The sequence below is a fragment of the Drosophila guanche genome, unplaced genomic scaffold (assembly GCF_900245975.1).
Source record: "Drosophila guanche unplaced genomic scaffold, DGUA_6, whole genome shotgun sequence".
NCBI lineage: Eukaryota > Metazoa > Arthropoda > Insecta > Diptera > Drosophilidae > Drosophila > Drosophila guanche.
This window is the reverse complement of record NW_022995745.1, coordinates 672,585-683,326: the sequence shown is the minus strand read 5'-3', so window position 1 is coordinate 683,326 and position 10,742 is coordinate 672,585. Positions and strand designations below refer to the sequence as shown.

The 10,742-nt window shown below is 48.3% G+C and overlaps 3 protein-coding genes across 3 annotated transcripts; 2 read left to right on the top strand and 1 right to left on the bottom strand.

The window, feature by feature from the left end:
• Positions 1-594: 594 nt before the first annotated feature.
• On the top strand, positions 595-4,722 carry LOC117581457. Its single transcript, XM_034268669.1, has 6 exons — positions 595-782; positions 3,111-3,433; positions 3,603-3,719; positions 3,836-4,122; positions 4,183-4,342; positions 4,399-4,722. Exons 2-6 carry the CDS (start codon positions 3,228-3,230, stop codon positions 4,559-4,561), a joined length of 933 nt encoding a protein of 310 aa, XP_034124560.1. The 5' UTR covers positions 595-782; positions 3,111-3,227; the 3' UTR covers positions 4,562-4,722.
• Positions 4,723-4,746: 24 nt separating this feature from the next.
• Positions 4,747-8,324, bottom strand: LOC117581458 (type-1 angiotensin II receptor-associated protein). Its single transcript, XM_034268670.1, has 4 exons — positions 7,636-8,324; positions 7,156-7,302; positions 5,192-5,261; positions 4,747-5,094 (listed from the first exon to the last, which is right to left on the bottom strand). Exons 1-4 carry the CDS (start codon positions 7,681-7,683, stop codon positions 4,880-4,882), a joined length of 480 nt encoding a protein of 159 aa, XP_034124561.1. The 5' UTR covers positions 7,684-8,324; the 3' UTR covers positions 4,747-4,879.
• A 1,205-nt stretch (positions 8,325-9,529) lies between these two features.
• Positions 9,530-10,629, top strand: LOC117581501. Its single transcript, XM_034268753.1, has 2 exons — positions 9,530-9,739; positions 9,804-10,629. The coding sequence occupies exons 1-2, from the start codon at positions 9,632-9,634 to the stop codon at positions 10,488-10,490; spliced, it is 795 nt and encodes a 264-aa protein (XP_034124644.1). The 5' UTR covers positions 9,530-9,631; the 3' UTR covers positions 10,491-10,629.
• The last annotated feature ends 113 nt before the right edge of the window (positions 10,630-10,742 follow it).

Here is a 10,742-nt window from a genome sequence, read left to right as displayed (position 1 = left end):
AAGCTGCCAAAACTTGCAGTTACATTTCCCTTCTCCAGCAGAGGTTAGCATGCCCGCGGCTACCTGCTCACGCGCGCACTCTCTCAGTCTGCATCGGATGCACATGTGCATGTGTGCATGTGCGAGCGCTTTATGTAAACAAGACACCACCTGAGTTGTGTCTGGCTGCTCCCACTGCCTCCTCTTCGTCAATTATATTTGCATTGTTCTTGGAATTGAAATGCTTGATGTCGAAGTGTTTGCATCGGTGAAATGCATTTCGGAATGCCATCGGTTTTTCCTCAAACAAAAACCGTCGCTAGAAAGCGTATCGTGTATGAGCCGTGCTTCAGTTTCATTTTTTGTTTCGCTGTTGTCTCGCAGCTTTTGCTTTTGACACATTTTCGTTGCCGCCGACGCTCTGTCGTTTCGCTGTTGTTGTTTTTGGAGCCCAACCACTCGTCGTTGTAGTTGTCGAAGTCGCGCCCAAGGTATACATAATGTGAGGTAGGCACTGAGAGTACCGCAAGCGCGAGCTCTGCGCCGACAAGCAGTGAACAGCGAAGTTTATACCTTTGATTGAATATACCTTGGCTGGGCCGTCTGGCTTGGCTTTGGCTTTGGCGTCTCTTGATCGATCAGTTGCTGACTTTGCGCGGCAGCGAACGGTATTGCGTTTTCGATAGTGGTTCCGGCTACCCATTGCCCGTTACTGCAAGCGGCGATTGCCATTGCCATTTCGATTGCTACTGCCACTGCGCATGCGCGCCGGACTCTAGTTAGCGCCTAGTGTTTTTTTTTTGGTTAGTTTTTTGGTTTTGTTTCTTGTTTTTGGTTCGAACACGATGAAAAGTGAAACTGTCCAGCCGAAACCGAAACTAGTTTCGACTGATTGAAACATTATATGTGTGCGAATAGTTCTGAGTGAAGTGGATAAAACGAAGTCTGGTGGACTGGCCCATTAAAGTTGAGCGCGCGAGTTCAAAAGTGAGGAGATCCAATTCCCAACCATTCGTGGAGTGGTCTGTGGGCCGCCTTTTATGGCCCGATCGGTGGAGCTGTCGCAACTTGCTGGCTGCTGGCTGATTAGCAGCTAGTTGTGAAGTGCGACCAGATCTACCCACGAATACCCTACCCCAACGTTCGTTCATTGCATAATTGTGTCGCGTAGAGTGCCTGCTGTATCCACATGGCCGCATCTCCAATGCGCTGTAGAAGCATCTTCTTCGCTGCGGAATCTTGTCTTGGCTTTTGCTTGTCTTGGGCTCTGATCGCGTGTGCCACAAATGGAAATCAAAACTGGAGCAAATTAACCAAGATTAAGCCCACAATTAGGTGCCCAATGTGAAAGTTAATGCCGATCCAAAACATTTGCCAGTCGGATGAAACCTGTTGCTTCTTTTTCTGTTGCTCATCCATCCTGCCTTTCCACGACAACAGATCTGGTCGGTGGTGCCGCTGGTACGCTTCACTGACCTATGCCAAGGCCCCCGCGGTATGTTGATGCTCGTTTGCTTGTTTCTCTCTCTCTTCTTTTATGTTTTTGCACTCTTGAACTGCTCCTAAACTCTCTACTCGGGCCAAGTTCAAGTTGGCCAAGTTTCGTTTGCTTTTCGTTGAGTGTATGCTGGGGCCAAGCCCAAGCTCAGTCCGGAAACTCTCGTGGGGAGGCCGCCTGCGGTTCACATTCAACGATGATCTCTATGGCAGATCTCTTTCCCCTTGCAGATCCATCAGCCAACGCTTTCATTATAATTATCTTCGTGGCTCTCTGAGACCCGCCATTAGACCCGCTATCAGCGATGAAAACTCTACGAAATTTCGAGAGCAATCTTTGTTTTTTTTTAGGCATTTATTTCTGGTTTTAGCAGCGCCACGTCTTGGTTCTCAGTGAGTTGACAGATTTGTGGGCTTGGAGCTGCACAAAATCCTCCAACGAATTCAAAGATTTCGTTTTCGTTTTAGCGTTGCGAAACCCGAGTCAAAGATCCATAAAATGTGAGATAAAGATATTCGTTTCGTTGGCTATTTGCATTTCAGTTTAACATTGAACCAACAGGCTGGGCTCCACTTGACACACATAAAAAAGGTACCCCTTAAGCTTCGAAGTACACATGTCTGGCCATGCAAATGTGCAGCTTGATCTGTGTGGCGACTGAGGCCAAACACGCCACATTTTGGCTGAAATCCCCCCATTGAAATCGCACCGAAATCGGCAAGGCGAAGAGCAGAGTAGAGCCACCAAAACAATGAAAACATTTCACTTTCACTTTGCTCGCCACCGAGGGCCCGTTGCCCCGTTGCCCCGATGCTCGGTCCCACCACATCTTGACCGGCTTGCGTAAAACTTTCTGTAGAAATAATATTTAGCAGTCAGCCAAAGTCAATGGGCCTCAGTGGCAGGTGTGGGCGTCGTGTGGCACATAATATTTATTAGCATTTTGTGTGGTGCGTGTTGGGTTTGCCTTTTTGGTAGCTTTGCTAGCTGACCCATGGCCCTGGCTAAGGTCAAGGACTTGTAAAATGTCACGGGTCGGTCCATGATGTAAGAATTGACTGCAACTTTAAGTTGAGGTGGGGCCAAGGCATTCAAGAACTCTTCGCCACAACGTTGGGCCATTTTTACGCTAAAAACGAATTTTAAAATTACTCATGAAAATGGAGAAGTGACTTCAAATTTGCTTTGGAGCCTGAAATGAGATTGGAAATTATAGTCTGGGAATTCCATTGCATCAGCCCATTGTCAGTTCTTTGATCCGCAAATGGTTGCGCAACAATTTGTCCAGCATTTGTCTCTGCTGTGGCCCACTGTGCGTATACGTAACGTGCTGCATGGCTGGGCGAGGCTGATGGGTTCTCGGCTGACTGGGGGCTTGGCCACTGATGCAATGCATGACAAATGCCGTGTCTGGCCATTGTTAGAGCAATGAAAAGTCCCAGCGAGTGGAAGTTGCAAGTTTTTGGCACCTGCCGGCACAAAGGGAGTGGACGGGCTTGGGGCATTGGGAAAGAGGCCAGCTGGGGGGGCTAGCTACGAATGTGTGGCTAAATAATTCAGTCCAATGAGGGAACCGAGAACCGCGACAGCTGAGTTGATTAAAGAATAACAATATATTGGAACCAATCCGCAGGTTTCGGGCAGGAATCGCCAGCGCTGGGAGCGGCTCAGTCCCGACCAGACTGTGATGCCTTTGGGTCTGGCAGAGGAGAACCAGTTGCTTCTCTAGTGCTCACCACGTGCCTCCAGTATGCCCTACAATCTGTGGCTGCGGCGCCGGCTCCAGCTGCTGGCCTCGATGCTGCTCTGCGCCCTGCTCGGCTATCTCACGTCATCGTCGGCGAAGCCCACGCTCTCGTTCAGCCTGCCACAGGGACTGCAGGGCTTTCCCTCCTTTCAATCGTTCACCCAACAGATACTCGAGCAGCGCAGTGTGCGACAAATGAAGACCTACAGGTGAGTCCGCAGAGAGCGCGAGAGGAGCTCTCAATTAGTAGCCAAGGCACGGCACGTCGATGGTTTCACCTGGAGCTTAGCCATTGCCATGGACAGCACGTAGCTGCCATCAATGTGCCTGTCTGGCCATGTGCCCATAAATGACACTCTCCTCTCTCTCTCGGAACAGCGGCAAGCGGCTGAGCAACGACTCACTCATTATGATATATTATCACGATCTGACCATAGCCGTAACGGAGCTGGGGCCACAGAAGCTGCTGCTGGGCTGCGAACTGATCGAAATCTAGTGAGTATGAATGAGAATTAAGGCCACGTACATACCTATGGATCTTTGTCGAGGTGCTGCGGAAGCAAAATCGATCAAGCTTTGAGCACTGTACATTTTGTGTTCGCTTTTGGCAGCAACGACAAGGAGGGCAAGATGCTGCTGGATGGACTCTCCCACTACAATCGTCCGCTGGAGATCAAGTTCGAGGAGATGCTCAAGCTGATGGATCAATGTGAGCACGTGGACAGGCTCAGCTACGCCTCGCGGCACAAACTCAAAGCGGAGACTGGCGAAAGGAGCAGCAGCGGCACCACCAGCGTTGCGGATAAAACCGGTGCAGCCAGTGGCACCGATGGCCTCAAGCTGGCCACCAACATCTTTCCGCGCAGTCCCTTTTCCCTGCTCAGCGGCATTATTCCAGGTGAGTCTACACGGACGTAGACCCACATAAAAGCGATTTGACTTTGACTTTTCCTTGCAGGCACCAAGTGGTGCGGCACTGGGGACATTGCGGAGACGTACAGCGATCTGGGCAGCGAGATGGACATGGACCGCTGCTGTCGCCAGCACGATCTCTGCCCGGTCAAGATTCGCGCCTACCAGCCCAAGTACGACCTGATGAATGACTCCATCTACACCAAGTGAGTGCCACGAAGCCATCTATCTTGAGTGAGTTCTCATTCGATTTGATCGCCAGGTCCCACTGCATCTGCGACGACATGCTGTTCAGCTGCCTGAAGAAGACAAATACCTCGGCCAGCCAGCTGATGGGCTCCATTTACTTCAATCTGGTGCAGGTGCCCTGCCTGGATGGGCGCAGCAATCAGTACAAGTTCCGCAAGGCCAAGGAGGGCTTCTAGGCATACCATAGGTGGGTGGGGATTGTAAGGTTCGGGGGGTATTCACTGTACAGGAGGACATGGGGCTTGGCCCACTTTTACAATTGTTTTTAAGTAGAAATTGCAATCGTTAATATTAATAATATGAATATAAAATAATATACTTTTGGCCACAAACACTGCATCGATCGATCGTCGCTTGATTATTTCTGATTAGTTGTCTTTATTCGTCCAAAAAAAAAATAGAAATAAAATAGAAATAAAATATATAAACAGAACAAAACCGACCCAGAGGATCCAGCTGCAGCTGTTGTTCTGTGTTCTGGTCAGATCTGGTGCCTAGAAAATGCTGGCCACATTGGGGCCCGGCTGCGCGTTGGTCGGTGTTGGCTGCGTGGGACGATCGATGTCCTGATAGCTGCGCTGCTGGCTGGTGGGAAAGACCGAGCCCGTCTGCAGGCTGCCGCCGCGCGTATTGAACTCGCGATAGAGCAGGGCCACGCTCACGGGTCGCAGGATCAGGTTAATAATGCTAAAGGCAATGGCCCAGCCATCTGAAATGGTTGACACAAACAAACATATACAAAATACATTCAGAAATGTGCACAGAGTGCTGCTGCAGTGGGGAATGTCATGCTGGACGCTACTCACTCATGTAATGGAAATAAATGATAATGCTGACTAGATCAAAGAATATGCTAGAAGCATCGATGACGAGCGCCTGCAAAGATACGTTGGAGGAAATGGTGAGCCATGAGTTGAGGGAATGTCACTTATCATAATTACATACTCAACTCAACTGTCTGTCCCTGACGGGGGGAGGAGGAGGCGGCAGTACTACATGCCAACTACACAGACAACTACATGGCAATGACATGGTCAAGTCACTCAGTTCACTCTTGGTCACTTTTGAATACTTTTTAGGCAAGAACCAATCATTTATGTACATACATACATACATATTTACATTTACATGTGTAATCTACATGCATTTCCCTCAGCCTGATCATAAAATCGAAATCTACCCAAGAAAATCTTCCCCATGGTTCCGTATCAAAATTTATTAAATGATCTCCCGTCATGCATTCATATTGGAAGTTCAGACAATCAATTCAAATGCTCTCTACATATGTATGTAAATATGTACCATGTACATAAATGTATTTATGTACGACATGCGCCCTCTTCGAGTTAGCCCAATTTCCATATTTGGAATTAAATAAATAATATGAATTGATTTTTGTTCATGGTTTTGCCTCTTAGAAGAAAGGGATATTTGCTTCGGATGTGGCTCGTTGCGTTGGGGCTTCTGCATAGTTGAGTTGATTAAAAGGCGTTGCTAATGGCTTCCAAGGAACCAAACAAAAGAGGGGGCTTGTGGAGAAATGAAACTGTAATTCCAGATACTACACGAGTAATATTGTTTTTGTTAGCCTCTGACCATCCAACAACAACGAGGGCAGGTCGCGTGCGGCTGCGGCTCTAAAAAGTGTAAATGGTGTGGGGTGTTTGGGGGTCTGGATGGGGTGGCTGTTGGTCAGTTAGCGTTAGGCTATCGTTACTTTTTCGGCTGGCCTAAGGTCAAAGTTGAGAGTGGCAAACTATTTTCTGGCTAGTAGCCGCCAAGCCATCTATTAATAACGGTACTCACACACGCACACACGTACGTACATACATACATATATTCGACATAAATCCGCTTCCATTTGCATGCCACCACGTACATATGTACACACATACACACATGTACATATTTACGTGTGCCCATCGGTTTATGTTTGGCAGGGGTGGCATGGCATGGCTGCCTGCTAAGCCATATGCGAAAAAATTGATTAGCCATAACCCAAAAGCAGGGAACACGCTTTTCCCTTGTTAGCTTTGCTTCAAAGTTTTCTCTTTTCAAGAGTATATCAGAATAATCATTAAGAATAAGCCTTCAAAAATAAACGATAATCCCATTCTTGATATCTTATCAGGGCAATGTCACGGCATGGAAAGATGCGGGCTGGAGTCTGTATCTGCCCCGCATCATACAAAGCACTGCTTTCTGGTTGCACTGCTTTACTCGCTCTTTACTCTTTACTCGCTGCAAGAGAGTGACAAGCTACTCTCTTGCGAAACAGCCTCAGCCTCTGCCGCTGCTTCTGTTGAGATGCTCTCGCAACTATTTTTCTCCAATGAGAACATTCGGTATTTTTATTTATTACTTATACTATTTGTATGTTAATTTGAGAATTGGCAGAGTTTCGTCGAACCGGTTTTAGCAATTTGGTGGCGATATCAATGTGACTAGTGCGGAATTTCATTTCGATTAAAATGTGTGTCGTAGAGCCGTGAGAGAATTTCAGCACTTGAACATTTAATTTTAATTGTGGGATGATACGTCGTAGCATTCACATATGCGTGCACTTTCTTATCAGCTGCTTCTTTAGGGTGTGAGTGAGTGAATGTGTCACCAAATGGAGTAATCTGGCAAAACCAATGGCAGCGCAGCTTCAGTTCATTCACAATTTAACGCTCAACAGTCCCACTCCCCCCTTCCGATCGGATACACTTAAGAATGCACAGTTAGTCTTATCTTTTCACTTGCCATCTCTACGGCTGTTTGTACTTACCGTTTGCACTGCTTCAATTGAGTCCTTGCTGTGGATCGACCAGAACATGGAAATGATGAACAGAAAATTGTAGAACTCATAGGCTCCATGCCCCCAGCTGCCCAGCATGGCATTCGATATGAAGAAGAAATGCACAAACGCTACCAACTGCAAGAGGGAGACAAAGAGGCAAATAGAGTTAGTGTAAGCGGATCAAGCCCCAGACGTTTGGAGTGTCAATTGAAGCCCCACGAAGTCGCGGCGGCTTCTGGATAGTTGCAAATTGAGACGCAGACACTCGAGTCGCTGTCGAAGATATTGGATGCCCCTGCGGTTGGATTGTTCACGCTGGACGGTGCTAATCAGCCGTTGCAACTGGGGCGGGGTCCAGCCAGGACGGTCTACAAAGCAGTGCAAAGCAGCCCACCAAGTGTGGACTGGCTTTGTGGGGGGTGGCGTGGCGTGCAGCGGCCTGGTGTGGGGTGAGGAGTACTGCTTTACCTTGACGCGCACAAATGGCGATCCCAGCAATTCGTTTAGGTCGGTCATTCTGATGCTGTGTACAGAGATGCAGCTGTGCACACGAGTCAGCTATTCTCTCCTCTCTCGCTCTCTGTTGGCTCTCCCACGCAGGCGGACCTGTTACGCTTCTAAACAACAACAACACGCACGCACACACACTCTGTCGCTTACACGCTGTCGCGCAGACAGCTGTTTGTTATTTTAGTGCAAAAAAAACTGCTAAATTCTACTTTGTGTCCCCGTCGCTGTCGCTGTTGCTGTCACTTTACTGTTCTACCGCTGCTGCTGCTGCTGTTGCTGCCGCCTCTAGTCAGATCTATTTTCACTTGTCGCTTTCAATTCACTTTCAATTGGTTGAACGTACTCTCCGGGCAATGCAAGTGGCACACTGATGCACTTGGGCGCATGAGTGTGAGCACTTGTTGGTCTTCCTTGCTTCCACAAAGGGGCAGGTGGGAATTTACTTTAATTGCGGGGGCAGTGAGCAGTAACACACGGACAACCGTAACGCCTACGCACACACACAAACAGGTACACAGAAATATAGGTGGATAAAAAAAAAATATTTGGATTTATAAGTATTATTCTGCAGCGGCAAGCGGGAGCGACGAACAGAGCACGAGCGGTTTCAATTTAAATCTAACTTGGACTGTGCATGGGGCACAGCCAGACGAACGACCGAACGGTCCCCAGCGGCGGCCTACGTCCATGATGCAATTATAAAAGGTGGTTCCGACGTCTGCCTAATCGCTTCGTTTTCGCACCCCTAGCGTTCAGTGGATTGCTTGTCGACGTGAGAGGTGTGTGCGGACGAATTTTGTTCACAAATATTTTCAGTTCTTGCAGAAAGTATATTAGAATTTGTTTTAAAATTGAATGCCTAAGCAACTTAATTAATTTATTATAGTTTGTAAATTACTAAAAATCAAAATAAAACAGAAAACTTTAACTAATTTTCTTGCAGTGGGCAACTTTAAGCCCCATGCCATCAAGGGCTAATCGGCACACTCCATTGTCGTTTCACTCACATTTACCACGAAGAACACCATTACTCGCACTTAGGGGTGCCGTTTTGCATACGGAACCACCTTATATAGGTGCATCATGGCTACGTTCTTCCCCCCCATGGTGCAACGGAACTAGGTAGGGACAAGCCTCTTTATCGAAGCATAACTAGTTACTTAGGGCAGATAAGATATCTAGATACAAGTTCAAGCCTTGTTAGAGAATCATTTTTCTCTGTTTTTTTTTTCATTCTTGAATTTGGTTACTTTTGGTAACTCAGTTTAGAGATTGCTCCCACACACCTTTCCTTCTATGGTTATAACATGAGTCAGCAGCTACGTCGACAGCGACGCCAGCGCCGAAGTCGGTGGCGTAATTCTGTCTAGTGTTATGAAATGTTTTTGTCTTTGGCGCGATTTTTAATTGAATCAGGCAGAGTGCTGTCAGACGCCGCAAGGTGATTGTGCTTGGTATTTTTTTTGTAGATGTTTGTGCGTTTCCTTAATTGCGTGTGGTAGGTTGGTGAAAAAGAACCGGGCACTTGTTATTTGAGCTTAGATATGCATTTTATTTACATTTTTATGCCCAGATGCACATTATTTGTCATTAAAAACAAATAAAGAGTGTGACCACATTTGCTGCACACTGGCAGACATCGAAAAGTGCTGCAAAACGTGTACAGAACATGTTGCAGGCAATTTAAATATTTTTTTCGTCTTCCAATTCGCATTTTCTTGTGTTTGTGATCAATTTCAATGGAGTTGCCTGCGTTGGGGGTATTCCCCCTTCGCGTGGGGGCTGCCCCAGCTGAGTTCGTGCGTGTGTTTATGTTCTGGCGCTCTCTGCGTGTGTGTGTGTGTGTGTGTGTGTACATGCGTGTGAGAGCTGCTGATAACGCGATCAGACAACGCGCGGTGACGCCTAGATTCGGTTTCAATTTCTTTGTGAAATTCGTCGAACAGAGCAAGGAATGGCCAACAAGTCCGTGCCGGTGAAGAAAGTACTCAGCCCACTCCAGCCCGCGATCACCAGCGACATGGTCAACAAGCTGCAGCAGACGCCGGAGTCCAAGGCGAAGGTGATTCGGACCCTACATCGATAAACCGGACATAACCTTGACACTCAACCTTTTTGAATTCCAGATTTCGGGGACTCAAGATGGAAGCGTGGCTGCTACGTGGCGGTCCCCCCAGCTAATGATCTTGTTCGAGGATGGGGACCTGCACTCGGCACGGCAGCACCTGCTCGACTCGCTGCAGAACCCGTTCGCGGAAGGAGCCGTGGCCACGGTGCTGGTGCAGGAGAGTGTGCGGGAACAGTTTGTGGGCCTGGTGGCACAGAACCTCAAGCGACTGGAGCCACAGGTGGCCAGCAATCCCAGCTATGTGCGCACCCTGGCCCAGATCGAGCAGCTCAACGCCAAAGTGGTCAAAGCTGAGGGAGATGTCCCAGCCGATGCATCGCCCCTGCTGGTGTCTGACTTTTCGAGCAGCTATCTGGGACAGCCGGGTCCTACCGGCGCCATTACGCTGCACACCTTCCGCACTGCGCGCGAGGCCACGCAGGTGAATGTGAAGGAATCTGTGCCCTATGCCCGGGTCAGCATCTGGAACGAGAAGCTAGCTTGTGCCTACGAAGTGCTCGGTCAACTGACCGTCGACACCATCACCATCAACTGCTTCAACCCGGATCTGAGCCCCATCCGACCGGCGTTCGAGGGCAACCGAAACGATGTTTGCCTGGTCAAGGGCTATCACTACGAGACGCTGACAGTGAATTCTAAGCGCCGGATCGTCGTCTTCCCGGTGGGCACCATATTCGCCAACTAATTTGGAGCTGGAGTTGGACTGGGAGCCGATTTCTATTCCACAAGGTGCTTGATCAATCATGCCATACATATGTAGCACTCCTTTTGTAACTATTTTTTATACCAATAATTGTTCAATACACGCGTTGCATGACCGAACCTTTGCGGAAATATCTGTGGAAAGTATCGTACGTCAGGTCAGGGATTCCTCGCATGCAACAGGCCATTCCTTGGGCATGCGCAGAATCTGTCTAAATCAAGTCAAAGCAGTGCA